Below are 26,573 nucleotides of genomic sequence, written 5' to 3'. Positions count from 1 at the left end.
GGTGTTGTTTGGTTAGATATTTGAATTTTTATTTCTGCTAACCTAAGTCATTTTTTAAACATTAATGCAGAGTTGTATTGCCTACCGAGGGAGTTGAGATTGATAATGCGAAGTGCCGTTCAGATTGACATTCAGTGATTGAGGGAAAAAACAAAAGTTCTTTGAGCTGAGTTGAGCTGGATAGTAGCTATATAAATATTGTTATGTAATGTAAGCGTTTAATGCATTTGGGCATTAATTTCCAGGATTTCAATACATCTTACACAAGGTACAGATATTAATATTGAGAAAAGAGACACAATGACAAAAGCCAAAGATAATAATGTCGTCTCGGGCTGCCTGAAAAATCTCCACCAACCATATTGTCAATTTGATAATTTTAAAGACTTAATCTATTACTGTTCACTCTTATCCATCCATAAGTGTCATGTCGCGTTTTGATAATAAGGATGATGAAGGGAGGTTACCAGGAGTTTAACAGACTCTTTTGAAATGACCAGGGGAATGTGACTGGAGTATTTGTTGTTTATAATTTGCTGAATGAATACATATTCGAAACAATGATACTTGTTTGTTTTTGTAAAGAATTGCATTATATGAGTCAAAGTCTTGAACTCGGGCATCTTCCAGGCCAGAATAGAGGCCAACATTTATGGGTGACCTGCTTGACTGTCTGGTTGAGTTTGAAATTATTTCAATCACTGCTCCAAGACCGAGGATCAGTGAGGAGCCGGGTTCGATTCCTGATGCTACAATGTGTGAAGACCATTTCTCGTGCCCACCTCCTCATATCAGGGGTGGAAATAACCCATTGCCCGGCGTCCCAGTCCAGTGGTTTTCTGCATGGGGCAAATAAGTTGTATGTGATGCTGTACGGGGTCAGTTGACTTTACTATGGTAATTATGTTGCTTATTTAAAAATCAGCAAAGAAAATCGGCGGTATAAGTGGAAGTATGATGAGGGCAAGTGATTTTTTACATGTGTCACTGTACCCGAATTACCAGTAGCAATTTTAAAGAAGAAGTTACTTCCACCTGCATATACATACATAGATAGATATGGTGCAGACAAACCTCATCAGTATAGAAAACCACGACCATGGGTTTATGGCATGCCAAAATGTATTTCATCTAAATCACATGACCTGTTCCCAATTAAGCATGTCACATAACCCATTAATTTCCATAATGGGTCTGTAACATTTACTGTGTTACCAATTATCTCAGCCATCAGCTTTTAAAGATCATAGCTGTTGCTATTTGACATTTTACCTCACCGTAGGATATTTTACAGGGTATCCTGGCGAAGTGAAAGTTAATGTGGAGAGTCCACTGCAATCTGGCCGATGTAAGCAAGCTGCACTACATGAAACACACAATAGAGAAGCACTTTATGACAATTACAATGTAAGAAGTCGCAACGATGGCAGGAGATGAGTGTGCTTTAGTAGTATTGCAGATTCCAGTATGAAAGTATGGAATATGTGAACATGCTAGTGGTGATCATGTGACATAGATAATACATTTGGCATATATGATTAAATGTTTAAGCTACTGATGAATGATCTCACCCTCTATCTATGTATGTATATACGGGGTGGAAGTAACTTTAAAATTGCTTTACTGCTCGTACAGTGACATCAACAAAATGCTGCCTCATCTGGCTTCCTGCCGACCATTAACTAGCGATTTTAAATAAATAACATGGAAAACTGAACTCCGGCCTCATACTGACTTACTGCCGACAGAAAACCACTGAACAGACGCTGTGATTATTCCTTATTATCAGTGATACAATGATATTCTGACCAACAGCACTGGAGAATCGAACACCGAGTCTTCTGATCCCCAGGTCTTTGACGTGATAATTTTCGAACTCAACAATCCGGGCAGTCTCGTAAATGTTGCTTTTCAATAACGAATCTTACCCTTACACTGACTTCGCTCAATGCAATTTTAAAGGCTAGTATCGTGTTTCAAATATTCATTCGGCTGAATATCAAACAACAAATACTCAGTCTGTCTTCAAAATATGATCAACTGCAATCCCTTTTCATCATCTTTATTATCGAAAACGTATTATGACAATATGGATGAATAAGTGAAATATTAATAGACAGTCTTAAAATATCAGCCTGACTAATATGGCTGTCGGCCGCAGGCAACTGAACGCTGGCATCTTTGGCTTGTCAACCGTGTCTTTCACGATAATATCTGCAGCGTAATAGATAATGTTGAAATAATTCTTAATGCGATAAACGTTTTTTACGCATTATATTGTATTTATGGCGCCATATGTCGCTCGGCAACAAAGAACGCTTTCACTCAATCGCTGAATCGGCTCTGAAACGGCACTCTGTTATCAATCTCAACTTCCTGATACAACTTCACCAATGTTTAAAAAATGACTGGTGTGAAATAAAAATTCAACTGGCTGCTGCTCTGTTTCACATCATGTTTAGCGGCAACGGTTATGTTAAAGGTGATTTACTTATATCCGTATAGCATATTCGAAGGCTAAGTGTTTCAGTCTAATCAATCTTCATCTTGCAGGTTTATTTTCCCCATATCTGCAAACTAAATCATACTGAACTTAACGGCCGATCAATATTCGTCGAAACTTAAAGGGCACTTTGCGGCAAACCATTGCGGCGGCGTTCACGCACTAACGCCGCAAAACATAAATTTACGAATGCAACTCGGCGGGCGCATGCTTTAATCGAAACAAAACACCAAACTAAAAACAAATGCTGGAAACGCCGTGACCACCCCGCTTATTAACACGTATTGAACTTTGGTTTCCACGCCATGCTGCGACCGTATTATGGGTACTCATCCTTTCTCATTGATATCATGGAAACAATCTTCAGATATTATTTCAAAAGATTAAATATTGTCTCAAAAGTTTAATCAACCGACATCAACGGTAAATGGCGTGTGGCCATATTCGTTAAACAGGTGATTGATGGAGGCATTGAACTCTATGATTCATATCGGCTTTGCAAACGGGTGCACTTTGCTTACGTGTTCGGTGAAATCTCGAAATTGCGATAATGCTGTTAATCTTGTTGATAATCACCTGTCTGGGTACAGTGTCAGTACCTTTGAAAATGGCATTAACATTAATGTTGTCATAGAAACAAAAGAAGATTTGTGAATTTTGATTCATTGATGATATTTGGCATTAACAAGCTGCTACTTGTTTGACGAATTCGCTGTCGATCACCAATTCCCGCAGCACGTTACCATTGAAATTTGGTGAAATTCTTTCATCACCATTTTCAAATTCTGCAAAATTTAACGCAGTAAATAACGAAAATACGACAAAAAATAATAAAATTTGAAACTTTGACTAGCAAACCTGGCTTCAACAATGCTGTTTAAACTTCATGTTTATTCGCGGTACGATGGACTGATAATTTCTTCAGCGCAGATGTTGTTTATATTCAGAAGACGATCTTAAACAATGCCACTATGAATAATAAATCGAGACCCGACGATACAAACTGTGCTAAACTGAAATAATTCTGCATCACCAAATATTGAATACGTAATCGTTTTCCATCGGATACGATGGCTGACCCGATTTCTACCGGTGCGAATCCAGGAGAACTGTCATGATGATCTCCTGCCTCTGCATTCGCGAACAGTGGTCGAACTACTGACCTGATGCATGTCGTCGTCGTGTCTAATTGTTCGAACGATGGTCTCATGACATCAGTTATCTGGTTCGGTGATGTTACAGACCGATGAAATTGAAGCTTAGTGCTTTTGACCGCGTTGATAAGTACGTCTTCGAAGACGGGAAGTGCTGATACAAAATCAGTTTCTCCACCCTTGCCAGGCCAGGCAGATTTGGTCTTTGTGTGTCTCCTGATGATTGAGTTTGGTTTGTGCCGGTTTTTGATATTCGACAATGTCGCGGTTTTTGTATCAATGATTGTTAATGATTCTGCGTATGCCCGTGATTCGGGTTGGGATGGTCTTTCGGTAATCCGGCCAACGTCAAATAATGATCGGTGGTCGGGCTCGCTGACGAACGCCTATCATCGATTCCCCATTGTGCGAATGACTAACTTATCTTTGTTCGATCGCTGGATGACGGATCCGAACTGTTTGAACCGCCGCCATATAACTGGAACTATTGCTTTGATTGGCGATAAACAAACTCGCTTTCACTCATCGAGGCCTGGTTAACTCGCTTGCCTGGAACCGTTACTATGACAACTTATGCCTATTTGGCGGGTGCCAACCTGAAACTGCCGTATGCGTCTGTGGTTTACCATTACAACTTTGATGCCTCAATAACTACTGTTTTCTTCGTCGAATTCAATATGAAACGGTGAAATCGCGATATTACTTCCAGAGACTAAGTCGTATCGTCAAAACAACGTAATATTCTTTGTTGAACTCGAAATGTTCCGCTATTGACTTTATCGAGCATGTCATAACAATTCTCAAACTCTTTATGCTGGGAAATCCCCACGCTGACGTTCCCTGAAATAATATATTTCTGTATTTGGTTTTAATGGTCGTCTTCGATCCCCTTGACATTGTTCGAAAACAATATCGTATAAAGATGAAGATTTTGGATCATCTTTCATTATGAAGACATAACATTCGGTATATGTCTTCGGCAGTGTTGATCTGGCGTTACCGGGCGCGACGACGAACTCGCAAGCTGGGTTTTCGAAGACTGAAGCAAAACGAATAAATTGAAATTTTCATGTCGGTTTATAAATATGAAATATGGCAATGATGAGTAAATGATTTTCAATGATGGTCGCCAGCTATTGATATTGAACTTGTCGGCTGGTATCAAAACTATTGAAACATGATAACTGGCTCATTTAGAGCCAATGATCACGATATCATATATGTTAAACTAGGCTGAAACCATAGTTCGACGCTTCAAGTAGTTACCATGTTACCGTCTTGCCCAGGTGCTTAACCTGATTGCGGTCACCAGGTACTTAACACGCCCGATCGCGATCTGCCCGTGCCCAAAACCGTGCGATCTACTGAAGCGCAACGCAATCACCCGGGCGTGCGATCTACACGAGCACTTAACGCCGTGCAATCTACCGGTACTCAGCACCTGATTACCCAATCACTGCCAGGTAACGCAGTACCGATAGGTATAACATAACGCAATTACCGATCTACAGGTACTCAACACCTGATACCGATCTGCCAGCCTGTATTACAATATGTTAATTGAAAATTGACCCGACGCCGAAGCAGAGAAACCCGTTGCATGCTATACTTACCGAACTGATCTGTGTCTATGATAGTTGACAATGCCAGCCTTTAAAGATATACTGGTTTTAACGGCGTATTGGTGTGTCGTGGCTCGCGCCAACGCGTGACGAAGTCGTTGGTCTTTTGCTGGTACTGACCCAATATTACCAGGGTGCAGCACAGTTATTGCTGTGGTCACAACTGCACCGAAACTCAAAATCGGCACGGTCGAATGGCACTAGAATAAAACATCTAAATATTCAATAACGCCATTCTGATATTACATATTGCAATACAAGCACGATGCTGCTGAACGACACAGTGCAACTGGTTTTACATCTTGAGTTGCACCTGGTGCTGGTTAAAATCTCCCAAAATGCGGCCTGAACAACCGGGTTCGGAGTTGTCTGAAGATTATCTGTGATGACACGAAGCCTGAGTCTGGCTTTATCTTAAACGACCATGTTTATTCATGTTGTCGCTCTATGTTTAATTATAATGCTCATTGTCTTTCTTCGAAGCTGGCTAATAATGGGCTCGCGTTCTTGGCTTTACCGAAAGCGAAATTTCATATCGCCACCAGTTGATTGGAAATTTCATTATCGACGTATATGAAACTTATACCAGCCTTATATATACTACCGCGAAAAGTTAAAGCAATTCTTCACGTACTGCTGTTAAAATAATGCTTATCGCAAATCATTAGGCAAAAACAAACTCGGAAAGGTGACAGTGGATGACATGCGACGTGAAACAGGCACAGCGTTGGTGATGGTATCTGTTGTTTAGATAACATATCATATTTGGAATTCAAATGGTGTGATTACAATGATCAAGCAGTCGCACAATATCCCAGATGAATGACAGTAGTCTGCGTCCGACAGATGGCACTGAAACAAATAGTAATCAGTGCTCTGGGCGCTATGCAATCGTGGCATAATTCACAGGGTAATCAATCAGTGTCCTATTTCATGGCTCACCGCGGTAATCGGCACCAGTGACTTATCGATCACCTGATTTATGATCCCTCTAACCTATTGCTGCATCGTGTTCGATGACTATTTCATCTGAAAATATATGGCTTGTTCCTGCCTAAGTTCTTCCACTGGACAATCATGTTCTGATGGCTGGTGTTGTATAATCTATGACTCATCGTTGGACTACAACTAACATTAACACTGTACATCTGAAGAATAATTTCCCTCATTATTAGGTGAGTGAGTGAGTGAGTTTGGTTTTATGCAGCACTAGCAATATTCCAGCAATATGCAGTAGGGGACACCAGAAATGGAGCTTCACACATTGTACCCATGTGGGAATCGAGACAGGTCTTCGGTGATGAGCCGTCGCTTTAACCACTTCGTGCATCTCTTTACCCCTCATTATTGGGACATCTACTCCTGGTTGGGATATGAATGAGGGACTTTGCAGTTTTGTCATTACTTGTTTCTTGTCCGTTTCAGTGATATGTCATAAATACCACAACATCCAGGAGCAGCACAGGTCGCATGACGGGATACGGATAGGCGTGGTGGACATGCATCCATTGAGAACTCTGTTAGTTATTGAGAACGACAACATCACCAAATGTAGATCAAGTAGGTGGACAGTGTCATACCTGATTATAATGCCTGATTATTATACACATATCTATACCTGATTATTTTAACTTCACGGAGGCAGTGGGGATTCTATCCAATACAAACCATAATCTTTAAATGCAGGTGAAAAAAGGCAAAGAATGCTGATAAGCTGAATTCGGTTGGTAAATGCTGCCGTCATTTCCTCTTTTATCTTTGTGCCAAAGAAATGTAAAATATGTATATATGTTCTCTGTTTCTCGTATGAAATGTGGATTTAACATAAATGCTGGGAGGGCTTCATTAAGTTGGATGGCATTGCCCCAATGCTTTTGTTCAATGAATATAATATGGTTAAAATAAAAATGTAAATGGAAATTTAATACATTTTAATGCTGCTGAGCAGGCTGGAGTAACAATAGTAACATTTATCAGATGTATTAACAGGCCTGCAAATTGCACCAACTCACGTTTACTACGTTGAGCTGCGTTTACAATAAACAAACTTATGATGAACCATGGCAATGAGCCGCTGTGATATTGCTGGAATATTGCTAACAGCGGCATTAAACCAAACTCACTCACTACAAGCTGTTGTTTTATTGACCCTTAAAATCGGGTTAGAGAATATTGATCTTCAGTAACTATGCTTGTCGTAAAGTGACTAGCGGGATCGGTGGTCGAGCTTGCTGACTTGGTTGACACATATCATGGGTTCCCAGTTAGCAGATGCGATGCTCATGCTATTGATCTTCTGGATTGTCTGGTCAGACTCGTTGTTACGGGCCATACCATATACCTGGGTATTGCTGAGTGTGGCGTAAAACTAAACTCACTCACTGTTGTTTTTTTTTGTCTTGGCCCAATTGCTGTGTATATCCATTGGAATGCATATAGCAAACTATGGATTTGTAACACGCTTGTTTATAAGTCCCTTTCATTTCGTTATAGCCATGGTTTACTTAGTATCTGGAAATTGGTTTGTTGAGATTACATAGGCGAATGGGGTTACAAGCGTAAAGATAACAAATTATATTGTATGGTTTTAATCAGAAATTTCATTGTAGCAGCAGTGATTGCTTTGTTTCTATGGGTATTGGGGGCAGCCTAGTGGTTAAAACTTTAAGCTGCGTCGCGCGGACAGGGTTTTGATTCCCCACATGGGTACAATGTGTGAAGCCCATTTCTGGTGTCCCCACCGTAATATTGCTGGAATGTTGATAAAAGCAATGTAAACTAAACTCACTCACTCACTCTAGATATTGGGTGCATGATGTGGGCTGCTATCGCAATGGACAAATGAAACCCAAATTAAGTATCAGGCAGTGGAAACAGGCTACAGATAAGCTTCAAATCCAACCGTATCAAGCAGAGCCAAAGGATTTATGATCAGAGTACAAGAGGTATTTTTAAGTAGAAGTGAATTATTCATTCGACACAAGCATTTGCTTTCATCTCCTTAATGCATCATTGTTTGTGTTTTTGAAATAATAATAATATTGTATGAAATAAGGTAAAACCCAGCCAGACATCAGGGCTGGTAACTTCAAAAATGTTACCAGTCCCAGAAATGAATTTAACCAGACCAGACACCAAGATATGGTGAATTTTACTCAGATGTATGGAACGTCAAAAATATTTTTTACCGGACAATGGGGCTTGCTTAGCTGTAAATTTAGTCAGATCATCAGAAATTTATCCGATCTCGGGCTGTCGGACCGGGCCTTATTTCTATCACGGCTGATAATAACTCATTGTGATGATGGATGTCGATCCATGTGCATATAAACAACTTATCTGAAGAAACTGCAATGGCATGGCTTATTTCTGTCATACAACTCTGCACCATATGTTTCTGCCTTTAATTTGGCTTTATATGATCCTGTGCATGTTCAGGGCAAAAGGAATATGATGCTTTTATGCTTCTTGGGAATAGGCCCATATGCAGCATAAGAGTCTTTTGTTAAGCCAGTGAAATTAGGTAAAACTTCCATCCGTATCCCCTAAATTTTTACTTGGGATGAGGAAAGATTTCTTTGAGTGGCATTTTTAGAAGTAGAATATGTCTTTCGAATATGTTCAGATACAATTAAAGAAAAATGGTAAAACTATTCCTTATCAGATGAGGGATAATGTATTCAAGTGATATGATTTGATTACAGATGAGAGAATTTAAATGTGTGGGGATGGCGGAAGTCTTTCCTGAAATTATTGGTGGTGTTATTGAATTTTTGTCCTTTTTGGCTTGAGTGTGATTGGCAAGATTCAGGAAAGGCATGATAAATATGTGGACCTCCACCTTTAAAATGTCTCACTTGCATGCCACTGTCATCAGGCTCCTGTTGTTCTCGGATCCCTTGGTTTTGTGCTTCTTGATCTCCCCTGACACAGGTGATGCGTGTGCCTGGAGTTTCTCCACGAGAACTGCAACCCTTCTGACACTCTGGGTAATGCAAGAAGGCTGCAGTGTTGAAGTCTACATATGCTAGGGAAAGTTCTTGGTGGGTACAATACGCGGCACTTCCTAGGAAGTGTAACTATTGAGGGGAAACAAGCTATTCGCGATGGCGACAATCTGTTCGCGACCAACTGTACGACCACTATAACATCATTATTTTTCTCCTTGAATTGTCTCATTTGAAGTCATTACCCAAATGAATGTGTAGTTTTGTATGAAAATAAAACAAGCAAACGATGGTTTTAGTCTCTTCTAATAACTGGTAAGAAACTTGAAACCCTAGTTCAAGTTTTGTTATCCCCATAGCGTTTTGCGGGGGAATTAAAAATGGACTCCGTCGATGCGTCGTCGTCGTCGATGGTCGTCAGCGTCGTCGATCGTCGTCCGTCGATCCCATCGATCGATCCGTGCATTTGTGTGCTTTTTCGGAGCACTTAACTCTAGAACCGTTCAATGTTTCTTTACTAGAAGCGGCACATAGATGAATCTGGTGGTGAACTGAAGATTTGCTTTTGGTAGTTTTAGGAATTCCTGAATAAGAATATTTTGGCGTTTCCATGGCAACAAGTTTGACTTAGCCACAAGAAGAATTGGTGGTAGGACTCTTTTCTTGAGACAGTACTCTAAAACTGTTGAATGTTTCTTCACCAAACTTGGCGCATAGATAGATCTGGTGGTGAACTGGTGCCTTTTGGTAGTTTTGGAATTCTGAATAAAATATTTTTGGTTTCCAGTAGCAAGTTTGACATAGACTGAGATTGGTGGTTGTGCTCTTTTCGGGCCAGCAGAACTCTATAACTGTTCACAATTTCTTCACAAACTTGTGGCACATAGATAGTCTGTTGGTGTACTGGTGCCTTTTGGTAGTTTTGGAATTCTGAATAAAATATTTTTGGCGTTTCCATGGCAACAAGTTTGACTTAGACTGGGGTGGTGGTTGTGCTCTTTTCCGGAGCAGAACTCTAAAACCGTTCAATGTTTCTTCACCAAACTTGGCACATAGATAGATCTGGTGGTGTATTTGTGCCTTTTGGTAGTTTTGGAATTCTGAATAAAATATTTTTGGCATTTCCATGGCAACAAGTTTGACTTAGCCTGAAATTGGTGATAGTGCTGCTTTCTGGGCAAGAACTTTAAAACCTTTCAATACTCTCCTTCCACCTTTCTATATACACACCTAAATGTTGACATAATCATAACTTGTAGACATAATCATGAGCATTATTTTGCCATTGCGGGGATATTGATTGAACTTTGTCTTCTTAACGTTTAAAAGAGGTAACAGGGGCAGATAACTCTAAATCAAAGGGAATGAATGTGGTACTTCCTGTATTTTACACTGCTCATGTTTACTATCATCGAATAGTCACTAATCCATAGTCCACACATACTGTCGATGCATCAATAGTTTTATATTTCTTCTACCATCAGTTAACTGCTATCGGAGACTCAACAATTGCAATCCATCGATAATTTGATGCATCGTTACAGTCCTACTTCCTAGCAGAGGTCCCATTTTGGGCTGCATTTAGTTTGGTGCAACAAGGTTTTTTTTATTCAAGGTTGCACCTTATTGCAAATCAGAGTCTCATTTCCTTAAATCGAGCCCTGTATTTTATTCCACTTAAAAAAATATTTCCTGAAACAATGTCAGTTAAATTTCTGAAGGCATTATTTGGTATGTAATCCAAATAATATCAGGGGAACAGTATGACAGCCAAGTGGTCAAAGTGTTCTCTTCATCATGCTCAAGACCTGGGCCTAGATTTTTCTAAGCTGTCTTAAGCTAAGATAGTCATAAGTACCATACATTAATATTAACCGACTATTTTAACAGCTAAAGAGAGCTTTACAAATCTAGGCCCTGGGATGATTCAGCATGTGTACAATGTGTGAAGCCCATTTCTGGGGTCCCTGCCATGATATTGCTGGAATATTGCTAAGAGGCAATTACAGTGACAGTTGTTGGCATTTTGATCTAGATTCTGACTGCGGAGATGAGAGTTGATAGCGACTGATGTTGATTCCTACCTGTTGTCTCCTGGTTATCAAATCGTTATTACAGGTAAGATGCTTCAGTCCTGTGTGAAAATTGGTATTTACCTCTTGTCACGCCTCTGTGGTGTAGTGATTAAAGCGTCTGCCGGAGGCGGAAGGTCATGGGTTCGATCCCCAACGTCATACCAAAAAGGCGTTAAAATATGGTTCTTGTTGGTCCTGCCTGGCTCAGCATTAATGGGTACAACAAGGACTGATTGACTTCGAGTCAGTATTATGTGTCTGAGTGGGGTATTCATGCTTCACTGCGGCATGGTATCTCAGTGGGCTAGCACTATAAAACCAGCTTCAGTCTGGGCTAGTACAAGCAGCACACACACATACAGACACATGCGATCTTCATATAGTGAAATATTCTTAAACCTGACGTTAAACCCAATTTCACCTCACCTCACCCAACTTATATTGAGCTGCAATTCCTTTTTTAAACACCAGCAATCGATTATCCAAAACACTATTTCTCCTTGAAAACTAGGGAAAATTCATGCAAAATAAGCAACTGCCATTAAAAATATGACCCCAATCTGTATGGATTTCTAAGGGCTGGAATGGCCTAGTCAGTTCAGGCATTACAAGTTGCTATGGAGAGTTGAATCCCTTGGTTGTGTCAGAAACCTGTGATTGTGGGTTCGAATCCCAGATTGACCACGATTTTGTTTCCGGGGTTTGTCATGGGTTCACCAAAGTGAGTGAATGTCACATGTTTTTCTCCTACATCATGCTGACATTTAGTGAGTGAAGTGAGTGAGTTTAGTTTTAAGCCACACTCCAGCAATATTCCAACTATATGTCAGCGGTCTGTAAATAATCAAGTCTGGACCAGACATTCCAGTGATCAACAGCATACATCGCCAGCGGTCTATGGTGGGGAACTGATGACATGTGTCTAACAAGTCAGCGAGCCTGACCACCCGATCCGTTAGTCGCCTCTTACAAAAAGCATAGGTTACTGAAGATCAATATTCTAACCCGGATTTTCAATATTCAAACCCAGACATGGAACTTGAATACTAGTCAAAGTAGTGTTTTAAAAACTTAACGACTGCCTTCTTGAGATTGAATATTTTTCAGTGGGAATTTTAGGATGTTAATTTGTTCTTTTCAGCAACCTTGCATGTAGATGGACAATATCAACTAGTGACCCAGAAAGGAAGATAGAGGTCGAGGTCATCCATGTAGAAATATCTGGCACACCTCCTACCTGTAATGAAGACAGAATTGAAGTGGATTACCTTCGTAAGTTTTGCCTCTATTTGCCTGTCCATATATTTACTGACTGACTGAGTATGGTTTTACGCCGCTTTTAGCGATATTCCAGCAACATCACGGCGGGGGACACCAGAAATGGGTTTCACACATTGTACCCATGTGGGGATTCGAACCCGGGTCTTCGGCGTGACGAGCCAACGCTTTAACTACTAGGCTACCCCGCCGCCCCATCCATATATTTACAATCACAAATCTAATGTAAGTTTCAGTAGACGCTTTTCATACATCTTTGTCTTGTCTGATCAGCATGTAACACTGCAGTAGACGACGTTTGTTTGTTTGTTTCAGCATGTGTAACAGCATCTCATGAAGTTATAACACATTTGTACTGAACCATAAAGTTAGGGGTCATGACTTTGTAAGGACACTTTTATAGTGAAGACTTATTATACAATGTCTTACAAATATCTCCAAAATATTCGTGATCTCAAATTTTCATGTCCAGTAAGTGTATAACATACCCACCATATGGTTAGATGGACATGGATAGCATGCACAAACACACACACAGACAGATGGACAGGACGGACGAATGGAGGGATGGACATGACGGACATACCACCCTGTTCTTTATGTAGTATGTGAGTAAGGTTGTTCGTCGTTTATTTCTGTTTCATGACATGTATCTTTCTGATGTCAGCTGTAAATGTTAGGGAACCAACTCGCTATACTTTTTGTCTGAATATGTATTCATTTCATGCAGATTCATCGTCACCAAATGAAGTGATTTGCGGTTCAAGCACCCCGACACAAACGTTTGTTAGCATTGATGGCACAGTGTTAATCACATTCACCTCAGACGGTGCCAATGAAGGCAAAGGTTTTGACATTCGGTATCGTCAGGTACAAGGTAGGCTTTCTCTGAACTTACACAGTGGCTGGAAATTAGGCTGGTATAGTCCTCATGTCTCTTGATGTTGGTATTACATGTTTGCATTTGTCATGTTTTGTAAAAGATAATCCTGAAATTATAATTATTGGCGTACATGTCTGTGATTAGAATGATATTATTGTCAAAGTGAAAGTGAAAATCTTTGCATCTTGACCATCCTGAATAGAGTGAGTGAGTGGGTAGGTGTTCTTTTGAGTGAAGTGGGTGGGTGGTTGTTTGAGTGAGTGAGTGAATGGGTGAGGGAGTGAGGGGTGAGTGGGTGGGTGCTTGTTTGTGTGAGTGTGAATGGGTGGGTGGGTGGGTGAGTGAGTGAGTGAGTGGGTGGGTGTTTTTGATTGAGTGAGTGGAGTGAGTGGGTGGGTGGCTGGAGTGAGTGAATGGGTGAGTGGTGAGTGAGTGAGTGAGTGGGTGGGTGGTTGTTTGAGTGAGTGAATGGGTGGGTGAGGTAAGTGGGTGGGCGGTTGTTGAGTGAGTGAAAGTGAAATTCTTTGCATCTTGACCATCCTGAATAGAGTGAGTGGGTGGGTGTTTTCGAGTGAGTGAGTGGAATGGGTGGGTGGGTGAGTGAATGGGTGGGTGATTGTTTGAGTGGGTGAGTGAGTGAATGAGTGGGTGGGTGGATGGGTGGGTGGTTGAGTGGAGTGTGAATGGGTGGGTGGAGTGAGTGAGTGGAGTGAGTGGGTGGTTGTTTGAGTGAGTGAATGGGTGAGTGAGTAAGTGGGTGGGTGGTTGTTTTAGTGAAAGTGAATGGGTGGGTGCTAGAGTTAGTGGTTGGTTGTTTTGAGTGAGTGAGTGAAAGTGAAACTCTTTGCATCTTGACCACCGTGAATAGAGTGAGTGAGTGAGTGGGTGGGTGTTTTTGAGTGAGTGAGTGAATGGTGGGTGGGTGGGTGGAGTGACTGAGTGAATGGGTGGGTGATTGTTTGAGTGGGTGAGTGAGTGAGTGAGTGGAGTGGATGGGTGGTTGTTTGAGTCAGTGAGTGAGTGAATGGGTGGGTGAGTGAGTGAGTGAGTGGGTGGTTGGTTGAATGAGTGTGTGTGAATGGTTGAGTGAGTGGATGGGTGGTTGGATGGGTGGTTGTTTGAGTGAGTGAATGGGTGAGTGAGTAAGTAAGTGGGTGGAGTTGTTGTTTGAGTTAGTGAGTGAATGGGTGGGTGGTTGAGTGAGTGGGTGGGTGGTTGTTTGAGTGAATGGATGGGTGGGTGGCAGGTTGGGTGAGTGAGTGAGAGATGAATGATAGGGTGAGTATTTTGAGTGAGTGGGTGGGTGGGTGAGTGAATGAGTGAGTAGTTGGGTTGGTGAGTGAGTTAGTGTTTGAGTGAGTGAGTAAGAGTTGTGGGTGAGTGAGTGAGTGAATGGGTGGGTTAGTGAGTCAGTCCAGTGGAGTGAGTGGGTGGATGAGTGAGTGAGTGAATGGGTGAGTGAGTGAAAGAGTGGGTGGGTGGGTGGTTGTTTGAGTGAATGAGTGGGTGGGTGAGTGAGTGGGTGGGTGGTTGTTTGAGAGTGAGAGTGAGTGAGTGATAAGTTGATTAATGAGTTTCTGTACCTAACATGCCTTGGTCACCTGTGTTTGCTAAAATTTGAAAGAACCACACCACTGACCCTATTGTTTAAAGGAAGTTCCATTCAATATAAGCCCCTGTCATACTAGAGCCTATGCACCATACCAACAGAGCAATGTTTTTCACCTGTTTTCTTGTTAACAGCTCCTGTTTAATGCTGTATATGTCTCAGGATGAGATGATACACAGGTGGAATGGATGCAGTATTAGTTTCATGCAATGATGTGATACATTTTCTTCTGTATGGAAACCAAATGATTCACTTTATTATTATAGGATATTTATATAGCGCACATATCCACGCACTAGTGCATGCTCAAGACGCTGGTATTTTTTCCCTCGCTCATTGGATGTCAATCTCAGCGGCACATCGCATTATCAATCTCAACTCCTGGGGAGTATACAACTCTTGCAGCCACTAGGAGCACGAGTTATTGTGGCTTTCTCATCCTAGCGAGGTACCCATTCACAGCTGGGTGGACTGGGACACATAGTCACAGTACTTTGTCCATGTTCACTGCACGTTGCTGTACCCGCAACTAGGTGTTTGCGTATTCATGTAGCCACCATCTGGTCAAATACCAACGGATTCGTGGGTTCTTTTTAAGTGCACAGGGTTGTGTACTGTACACTAGGGGTTGTGACAACACTGAAAGAGTCTGCACAAAGTTGACTCCAAAGGTTTTACACCCGGTCACAGGTGGGCTCGATCCGACACCTCAACCTCGCTGGATCACTAGCCTGCAAGCCTTAGCTAGCTAAAGCCCACCGCACCCGCCACTTGCTAAATTACTAATTGCGGTTTTCACCGCCCACCCCATCATTTTGACATTGCGGCAAATTAAAGTGTAATTAGAATTTCATGTTTACTACTTAAAATATCCAGTACAAACAGGTAGCTGTTCCTTTTCATAAGCTCTGAAATATTTATAGGAAGAAGTTTGGACATGATTTGCTGTTAATATGCATATTGCCATACAGATACATATTGTATCATGACCTATGTATCTTGATCCATGAATTGGTCTTCAGTAACCCATGCTTGTAAGAAGCGACTAACAGGATCAGTGGTCAGGCTAGCTGACTTGGTTAACACATGACCTCATATCCCAATTGTGTAGATCGATGCACATGCTGTTGATCACTGGATTGTCTGGTCCAGACACAATTATTTACAGACTGTAAGCCATATAGCTGGAATATTGTGAATGCGGCTTAAAACTAAACTCACTCACTCACTCACTATGTATCCAGATGATATAGTGACCTTGTCGTATCATTTCCCCGTGTATGTAGATGTCTTATGCTTGATAATATGCAGATAATTCTATTTTGCAACTCCAGTCGACAAACCTTCTGGCTCGTGTGATAAAACATTGAGTGCAACTGAAACGGAGCAAGTTCTCACATCTCAAGGGTATCCGCGTATTTCTCTCATGTAAGTCTGTTTTAGTGACTCTGGAGGTCAGATTATTATATCAACCTGTTAATGTTTGTTTGTTTAGGGCTCTATTTAGTGCTTTGTTACTTGCACTGGTGCAACCCAATATTACAAAGTACAACCTAGTTATTCGTCTAACTTGCACCAGGTGCAAGTCATTTTTGTGAAATAAATCTATTATAAGCATTTTTATGTCAGCTCATTTTTTATCTAAGCTTTGAATAATTCAGTAGCACATTTCTTTCATTACATATTGCGATAAGAGCAGTGCAGCTGGAATTTGGCTAGTGCAACTAGGTTTTATCTTAGGTTGCACCTGGTGCAAAATAAGGTTAACATCTATTAAACCCGATCCTGATTGTTTGTTTGTCTAATACTGCTCACACCAATTCTGCTTCCATTGAGCTTACCAGAAACATTAGATGGTGGGTTCCAATTCTGGTTTTCCCTGGTTATGTTTCTAGTTGTTGTCGCTTAACAACGCTGTGCTTGCTAGTTTCACCAAATTTCGTAAAGGTCTGAGACCATCTCTTTTAGGCTTTACTGCAAGGTAAAGTTGACATGCTGTTATGTGTACATAACTGGTGTACACTGTTTATAGTGGTGTCAATGATGTAATGATACATGTATAAGAACACTTGAGATATCACACTGACAATTCTCCCTTATCTCCAGTCAGTGGGGTAGTCTAGTAGTTGAAGTGTTTGCACATCACACCAACAGCTGAAGTTTGATTTAAAACATTGACACAGCTTTACAGACTGATTTCTGGTGTCCCCTGCTGTGATATTGCTAAAAAGTGGCATAAAATCATACTCACTCATTCTCCTTGTCTTCTTTCATCGGTCATTTCTGGTGTCCCCGTCGTGATGTTGCTGGAATATTGCTAAGCGGTAAAACTAAAAACTCAGTCAGTCAGTCTTTCATCTGTATCAGCTAAATCTATTTTCTCCTTTACAGATCACAGACCTGTTCCTTCACTATAAGAGGACCGATTGGTTACCACATCAGAGTGACTCTGAATGACCTTGACATTGAATTGGCCCGAGAATGCCGATATGACAGCTTGATGATAAAAGATGGTAGGTAATGATATGATAAAACACAAAAAAAACATAATGATTTTATCTGTGTGCAAATAAAGATGCTCTTTACTTGATTGTTTTTTGTAGGAAAAGCACCTTAGAGAATAACCCTTGGCATTATCGTTAGAAAAAATTGGAAATTGAATACAGCTCTCTCTGTTGTTTCACATCATCTTTTCCTTGCATGAATTTGCAGTCATTGAAAATCATTGTATTCACTGGATGGAACCAACAGCTACTAAATAGTTGATATTTCACTCTGAAAATATTATTTATCATCCTGTAGCGAGCATACATAGTTTTGGAAGCTGAAGACATGTATCCCATTGGTGGACAAATATTCATTGTAACATATGTTATATTTGGGATTACACTTTCTTAGTAAAGTACAGATTCTAGTACTTTATTGGGTTGATTCCCATCCGGAGTTTGAGACCCACCCACCCTCAGAAGTCAGGCACCTAATCAGCCAGCACACAAAGTCAGGTGTCTAACCCACTCAGCCAGCCGACTTCCACAAAATGGAGGTCCGGACAACTGAAGTAGTCTAGACTGGGGACTTTGTGTACCCTCTGATAAGTAAATTGCCGCGGCTCCCACAGCCGAAGCTATGAATACACAATGCCATTTAGAGAAGTAGTCAAATGTAACATGTTATATTTGGGATTACACTTTCTTAGTGACCACTTTCTAAATGGCATTGTGTATTCATAAACTGTCATTACTTTCGATCATATAAATGTGCAAAATTGAAATGAAGTTGTGCAGCAAAGGGATTTAAAAATGTAACAAAAATATAATATCCCAGGGACCAGTGCTATTTTGGAAGGTGTGGTGTGTACAGGATTTTTACTGAATCAATCACCTGTCCTGTCTGCTTTTAAGGTACCTCGAGAAGCTTGATGAGTTATGGTGTGGTAGTAGGGCTGGTGAAGTTGTGAATAGTCAAGAAGAACTACCTCACAGTGACCTACACTACAGGCGACTCCAACAGCGGGCAGGGGTTTCTCCCTCAAGTACTCTGCCGTCAGAGGTAGGTTACCCTGGGAAACATGTGTTTTGTTTGCTCTTTAATGCCAGCAACTTTCCATCTCTTTGATAGCAATATATAAATAGTCAAGTCGGATGAGAAAATCCAATGATTGATTTTTAACTGGTTAAAGATCATGATTTTTTATAGGAGGAGGCAAGATTACAGAATACCCGGATACCTATCCATGCATTTTATTTTGATTAGCATTTATTTTTCGCACTTCCGTTTTGTTTCCTTAGCAATGCGCGCCATGAAGGAAGGCTGTGTTGGAGCAGCGTTCAATATTAAATATTAAATATTAAACAATATTAAAAGCTAAAAAGGTAAGATAATGGGGGTAAAGGGGTACCCCAGCTGTCAAAAGCCTTACCTACCTAACCTTACCAATCAAAAACACTTACCATCAGAGTGTTCCCACACTGTAGAGTTCCTTTTCCCAGCATGCATTTGAATAAAATTTCAACACCGCGATAACTTTTTACTCTGTTTCACGTCAGTGAACTCTGTTAAAATCCCCAGGTTAGGTTTCCTAAACCCGGCAGTAAAGGTGAGAATTCGATTTTAACCTTATTTTTTACCTTAAATTCATTATTTTTATGGGATCCTTTCGCTTGGGCTCGGCGCTCTCTGTTTCTTCTATATATAGGAGCCTCACTTGCGCAGAATAGAGATGTATATAATTAGGTATCCGGTATTCTGTAAGTGTACCTAGGAGAATTCTGACATGAATCAAGCGTACAATCCAGAGCATCATGTTCAGTATGTGTAAGCAAGGTCTCCCACTCAGCTGCCAGTGCAGCTAATGGAAAAGTGTTAAATCATACATGTCATGACTTCAGTTGTCTGCATGTTGCACATGATGTTTCATTCACTCTCAGTCATCAAATCCATTATATACAGCACCTCACCCATGAAGACCTGGGTCTTCAGTAACTTATGCTTGTTTTAGAGGCTGACTAACAGGATCAGGTGGTCAGGCTCGCTGACTTGTTTGACACATGTCATCATATCCCAATTGTGGAGATCGATGCCCATGCTGTTGATCACTGGATTATCTGGTCCAGATTAGATTATTTACAGATCAGGATTATTTCAGTATGTGATAGTTCTTGTGTTTAGACTGTTCAGGAGTTAAACTCAAAAGTCTTGGTTGAAAATATATAAAAGTTTGAGCAGAGGAAAATTATTACATTTTCACCATAAAACTGTCATGGTTTAGGTTTAACAGAACACACTGTCACCTTTCACGTGTACAGGTTCCACAAGCAGAGTGCAGACAATGACGATGCCCACACGAAGCACTCCTCTCTACCTGACCTCGCCTGGATTTGAAAAACGATTCCCTCGGTACGTGCATTATGAATATATTTTACAAGGTCAAAGATGAAAATAGATTATGTATCCATTATAGCTACTGAAATGTAAAAAGCAAAATGATTATATTTGCAAGTGAAAATTAAAGTCGTTTGTAAAAGATGTAGCAATGAGTAAGGAGTCGAGACCCAGCCCTTCAAAACCGACCATTGGAGCACTTTAACCACGAGGGCCCCGCTATGTCTTCTATACATTTCATGCTAATCTTATTGTAAGTGTTTTATTGATCCATTTCCTTGATTTTTGTAGAGGAATCACCTACAGCTACGTCTTTACTGCCGACCCTCAACAACAAATACGGCTGCGTGTTACAGAATCGTATCTGCGTTACAACACAGCCAATGGACGTTGTCTCAGCAAAAGGGTCAGGCTGTATGATGGTAAAACCAACAAAGCATGACAATACAGGTGTTATAGAGGAATAAGACAAATGAGCATATTTAGCATTAGCAAAAGGTGACAGAATAAATTTCAAATGTATTGAACAAATTCATATCGCCTACTTCCTTTCACTTGTGGTGATGATAATATACTGAGGAAAAAAAATAAGGGATCACATGAAAACACAAGTAATGCTTTATTTTTTTCCAGGTTTTTTCACAAGTTGTGAGATACAAAGCTTGTGAAGAAACCTGGGGAAAAAATAAGGAACACTTGTGTTTTATGTGATCCTTCTATTATTTCGTCGGCATATATTAACTGAATGGAATGTGTGAATATGGTTTTGACCACTTTAGCAAAATTCCCATCATACTGGGGCAGGGATCTCTGGAAATGGGCTTCAAATATTGTACATTTTGGTATAGAACCTTGCCTTCAATGTGATAGGCCAAAACACTTTGGCGTTTAGCAGCACCACATGCAATGTAGTATATTCCTGGGTTTGAATTCAAGATTCACCATGATTCGGTTTCTTGGTTTGTCAGCACCAGAATGAAAGAGGTAAACATCAGACACTGCCAGTGAAGGCTTTCCCACACACACACACAATAAGCTGACAGTTAAGTAATATGACTGATATACTGTTAAAATTCAAACCCAACTCACTCACTTACTCTGAGAGGCAAACCACACCATGCAAGTTTGCAGCTTTATGATAAACTGTTTGGCTTTCAAACACACTCTATTGCTCTTTATGATGTCATTGTAGGCCCATCTTCAGAGAGTTCGAGCTTAAGTCTATAAACACACAGGGAATCACGGCTGAGTGCCTTGGACCTCCCAGTCTTAAGTCAGCAACAGCAACTACATGACCATGGTGTATCAAACAGCGTATGTCTCCGACCATGGAAGAATTGGCTTTGTGCTGATGTATGAGCCGCGGGAACTTCAGTGGTATGTTTAATCAAGCGTCTAAATATCGTAACAAAAACAAAAGGGATCAAGAGAATTTTTGATTGGTATATTTGAAATATTAAGCTGTCTGTTGCCAGTGCACAAAACTACCACCCTGACATTTTGTTCAGCATATCTTCATTGTCAAGTAAATTAAGCTGTCATGTTTATTTAGGACAATGTGAACCTATATCGCCAAATGTTGTTCTTAATTGAAGGCACTTAAATAAGAATCATGTAATATTTTCTTTTGCCTGGAAGGTGTGATGGCGACTAAATCATGTTTGTTTTGTTTGTTGTTTAATGCCACACTCAGCATATTCCAGCTATATGTCTGGAAATAATCGAGTCTGGACCAGACAATGCAGTGATCAATATAATGAACATCGTTCTATGCAGTTGGGATATGTTGACACTTGTCAACCAAGTCACCGACCACCCGACCTCATTTGTCACCTCTTACGACAAACATGGGTTGATGAAAACCAATTCTTATTCACTAAATCAATTATTCAAGCTATTGTCCTATTTGCAGATGTGAAGTAGGAATTTAAATGTGTGTTTGTTATGCCTAATTATAATACTCTTGATACTGAAAGACCTTATGTTCAATAGATATCTACCCATATACGTGTGGCGGAATGTATGTTGCCGCATCACAAGAAACTGCAATCACCTCACCAAACTACCCTCGAAACTATCGCAGGCAAGTGACTGAGTGAGTGAGTTTAGTTTTCGCCGTGCTCAGCAATATTCCAGCTATATGGCAGCGGTCTGTAAATAATCGAGTCTGGACCAGACAATCCAGTGATCGACAGCATGAGCATCGATCTGTGCAACTGGGGAACCGATGACATGTGTCAACCAAGTCAGCGAGCCTGACCACCGATCCCATTAAGTAAGCCTCTTCACGGCGGGCAGGTGACAGACATTAGGCACCATTTGGGATTTGACAATCCCAATTTGTGTGATTCCTTTGAGTAAGGACCCTCACAGGACCTGAGTCTGTAAATGCCAGAGTTTCTACAAGAATTGAAAGTGTACAAGCTGTGAGAAACTTTGGAGTCTACTGTTAGTGCTAAGGATTCTCAGATGCTTCCTGGAAATATGGAACAGCTGAAAAGTCACATCTTACACTGTCTTTTCATTTTTTTCATCCATCTACTTTTCAAAAGTAAATGAGCAAGAAATGGGTAATTTTGAATGGGAAATATCCTGAAAAGTGAAAAAACATTGATTTACATGTTTATCCTTTGTCTATATTGTAAAAGGCAAGATATTTGATCGATGACAACTTTGTTATTCTCTTATGGTGCAGCATATCAGTATAAATCTTGATACCATTTTCTTGATTGACAGCGTCATAAGGACCTGTACCCAAACACTGTATCAGTATGAGTACACAAGTTGAAATAACTGTTACATGGGTGGTGGGGTAACCTAGATGTTAAAACAATGCGGCTTGTCATGCGAAGTCGGGTTGATTCCTCACAAGTGTACCATGTGTGGAGCTCAATTCTAGTGTCACCCATAGAGGGATATTATATGAGTGCCCATGTCACACTGTTTACGACACGAGTGCCTAAATGTTGGTATTTCTTGAGGCAAGGCGAGGGATATACCGATATTTAGACCACGAGGTGTCGTGTTGAACACTAAAATCATGGAAAGCGTGGCGTCATGGCATTGTTCATGGCGTCATGTCACTATGACAAAGTGATATTTTGCCCTTGGGCATCATTATGAAGAATATGAACCCCAATATTGCGGCTAGAATGCTATTCACACAGTTTTCACTTTTCGACATTTTAACATTCAAGGTTTGACAAGCGCCATGTGCCGACATCCACATTAAGGACTAGCAGTCATATACATGTAAGGATAGACTGCCAGGCTTCTCACTGTTACTGTTGTAGTGGCCCTACAGTGACAAATGCCTACAGTGACAAATGCCTACAGTGTAGAATAAACAAAGTAATGCACCAGTGATTTCAAGCAGCAGTATCTTCTCCCGTTACATAAATGGAACATTCCAACAGACAAGGTGGACAAATGCCTACACAATTAAAAATGCTGGGGGTTTTCATATATTTGTGAAATGGAACAATAATTGAATTCATATCTTTACATCTGACAGGGTCAAATATCTTTACATCATCTTATGCATATTTTGACTGGCAAAAAGTCTGAGAAATTTGTTTTACTCCATTTTCACTGAGTCGACCAACAGCACTGAGAAAGTCAAAGGGAGCCTTCACACCAGCTCAACATGTTTCCTTCTCAAACTTACTCAGTACAAAATCTATTGCATGCTAAACAGAAGTAATTACATTGCTTTTACATATATAGTTCCTGTTGAGAAAGATAGACAAATTGTGTGAAAACAAGCAAAAAGGATACATAAGGCACCTGCTTGTGCTGATATGATCGGATAATCTCTAGGAAGTTTTCATAGTGTAAACAGGTTAAACTCATTAGGGTGGAAGTGACCACTTGTGTGCAGGGGAAGCGCATCACTGCTGCTCACCTAAAACAACATACTCTGTAGCTATTATTGCCTGTAGGCATTTGTCACTGTAGGCATTAAGACTATAGCTTTTATTGTGCCAAATAAACCCAAAATGCTCTAATATAGGCATCGATTAGGCTCGACTGCTTTGATTTCAGCAGAAGCTTACTTCTTTACAAACTAGAGAACAGCCTGACTAAAGAGTGAGTATGGTATTGGGCGCTTTTAGCAGTATTCCAGCAATATCACGGTGGGGACACCAGGAATGGGCTTCACACATTTGCCATGTGGGGAACCAAGCCGGGTCTTCAGCGTGACAAGTGGGCAGCTTTAACCATTAGGCTAGCCAATCATGCCCCTGACCATTTGATACCTAATTTGAAAAGCATGGCATATTAGGCTAGAATATGAACTTCGGCAGTTCTTGTCTCCAAGTTTTTGTTGGCTAGATTGTAGCAAAAGAGTTAAATTGTTCAATGGAGGTGGATATTCTCTGAGCTTTAACAGTTTATGTATTTGCTAAGTTGCGCCTCAATATGGCGTCTTTTGGATGCATTGTCACAAATAGTAAAAGATTATGTCATTCCCTCAAGGCTCAAAAACCCAGCCAAAAATTCACCCATTCAGTACATATTATGTGTAGTGAGTGAGTGAGTTTAGTTTTATGCCCCACTCAGCAATATTCCAGCTATATGGCAGGTCACCAGATGATCCAGTGATCAACAGCATGAGCATCGACCGATATTATGTGTAATTCTAAATTATGTAATCCCATTATCACAAAACCTCAGTGATCCATTTCAATCCCTTTTTGCCTTTTGCATCAGTGATGTTGACTTTGTATATATGGAGAGATTTTATATACTTTCAGCAAAATGTTCTGCAAGTGGACTATATGGGCAGCTTCTAACACGACCCAGATCCGTCTTAGTGGCAATTTCTCCCTTGCAGGCGGCACCAGTGGTAACTGTGGTGGAGACTATCTGAACGTGTACGATGGTGCGTCTGAACCACCTTAATATTCTCCGTATATTGTAATATGTAATGGCAGTAATAACTTCGAACTAAATTTTAAGTTCATATAAGTGTGCCAATTAACCTTAACAAACTTGTGCTAGAATTGCAAAAGGTGTAATCTTCCCTTTCTGGGCTTTACTGAGACATTAAGGCTGGGATAAGATTTACCTACCTACTGATTAAGCTTGCTGACATAAAGAGGACTTTTGTTGATATATGAACTTTGTATTTGTGTGATAACACAATTATCACACAAGAATCTTGGATAAATTGTAATTGAAGTCATATTCTTAGAATTATACATAATGTTGACTACTGTTTAATGTTGTACATTGCAACACTGAGGGGCTCTTGTAGCCAGGTTCTCGGAAGGATCAAGATGGTTGTTGTGCAGTGGAATTGAAAGCAGAAACTAACTAAAATTGAAGTGTCGAGAAATATGCTATTTGGGGGAACTAAGCGTGACTCTCTTGATTAAACTGATGAAATAATTCAAACTATAAAAATATGGGGAACTAAACGTTGAATCTTTTTCGACAATGCTAATGGGGTAAGTCATTAAGTCACCTCTCACCCCTTTCCGTAAACTACAAGAAGACTCATCCCCTCTCGATGCTTGTTATAATGCGAAAATCAACAAACTAATCAAAAGCGAGTAAATGACCATGGTGCTTTGATAAAAATAATTCGAGTGCCAAATCGTTTATGGCATTGAGGTCATTGTTTAAAAATCCTGATAAATATATATGCATACATATTGAAAGTACAAAGAGCGTAGTTAACAGGATTTAAGCTGCCTATTATGAAGTTTTTAATAAGAATCATGCAATTGATGGTGAGAGATTCAAATACTGCGCCGCGTCGTTTGTTGACATAACAGCTCTCATGGGTCCAACAGAGTGTATTTCCTGGCGATCTTTGCGGGCTTGTTATGGAGATTATGCGTCTTGGCTTCAATAAGTTTAGGAAATGTAATTATAAATGCGGCTATGAGTTTCAAAACAATATTATTATATTTGTATGTAACTTATCAACTTTAATCTCAAACATTGGGCTTATATTTCACATCTCTGGGGATATTTTTAGTCTGACTATTGTTTTGGTCATTCATATTTTTTCCAACAAATTCATTTTAAAATTCCACCAGGGGTATGACAAGCAAGATTACACAAATGTTCAAGATTATTTTATCAAAGCACATGATCATTTGCTTCGTTTTGATTGGTTTGATTGATTGTGTAGCATGGTGCGTTCACGCCAATGTGTTCTAACTGTTTGTCTCCAGACCAATGGTGTTTCATCATTTAATGAAACTATTACCTCATATAAACATTACATATGTATTTTTAGGTGCTGAGGAAAAGTCCAAGCTGTTAAACCAAGTTGTATTGGGACGAGCTCTGATACTCTACAGTCAACAGGAAACCTTCTTACTGTTGTCATGAAAACCGATGAAGCGTTCCCGCGGGGAAAGGATTTCGTTTCTTGTTATCTGAAACTACAGGTACAGCTAGAAGTCATATTTGATTTGGTGCTTGATTGGGGTAGTCAGTCATAAGAAAAAGTAGTGAAAAAAGAAGTAAAAACATAGGTTTTGATGTTGGGTGGTATGCATCAACTATTTACAATGTATCAGATTTATACTACTTATAGCTAGTAAAAGAACACCCAAGCAAAGACATTTCTTCATATTACTACCTAGTCAGTATGTCATGCAG

General features: G+C 40.3%; 1 protein-coding gene and 2 long non-coding RNA genes across 3 annotated transcripts; all 3 read left to right on the top strand.

Annotated features, from left to right (window-relative positions):
- Window positions 1–11,284: 11,284 nt before the first annotated feature.
- On the top strand, window positions 11,285–17,579 carry LOC124291662. The gene is made up of 5 exons (XR_006902257.1): window positions 11,285–11,344; window positions 12,443–12,573; window positions 13,310–13,456; window positions 16,406–16,499; window positions 17,463–17,579. It is a non-coding gene; the product is annotated as an uncharacterized LOC124291662 (long non-coding RNA).
- Window positions 17,580–18,587: 1,008 nt separating this feature from the next.
- Window positions 18,588–21,163, top strand: LOC124291651. Its single transcript, XR_006902254.1, has 4 exons — window positions 18,588–18,620; window positions 19,877–19,967; window positions 20,244–20,374; window positions 21,145–21,163. It is a non-coding gene; the product is annotated as an uncharacterized LOC124291651 (long non-coding RNA).
- An 84-nt stretch (window positions 21,164–21,247) lies between these two features.
- LOC124291663 (embryonic protein UVS.2-like) lies at window positions 21,248–26,300 on the top strand. The gene is made up of 4 exons (XM_046728711.1): window positions 21,248–21,329; window positions 21,945–22,035; window positions 24,710–24,837; window positions 26,206–26,300. The coding sequence occupies exons 1-4, from the start codon at window positions 21,308–21,310 to the stop codon at window positions 26,298–26,300; spliced, it is 336 nt and encodes a 111-aa protein (XP_046584667.1). The 5' UTR covers window positions 21,248–21,307.
- Window positions 26,301–26,573: the final 273 nt, after the last annotated feature.

Source organism: Haliotis rubra, unplaced genomic scaffold (genome assembly GCF_003918875.1).
Source record: "Haliotis rubra isolate DU_JTF1 unplaced genomic scaffold, ASM391887v1 Scf499, whole genome shotgun sequence".
Classification (NCBI taxonomy): Eukaryota; Metazoa; Mollusca; class Gastropoda; order Lepetellida; family Haliotidae; genus Haliotis; species Haliotis rubra.
This window is presented reverse-complemented; position numbering and strand designations above follow the sequence as displayed.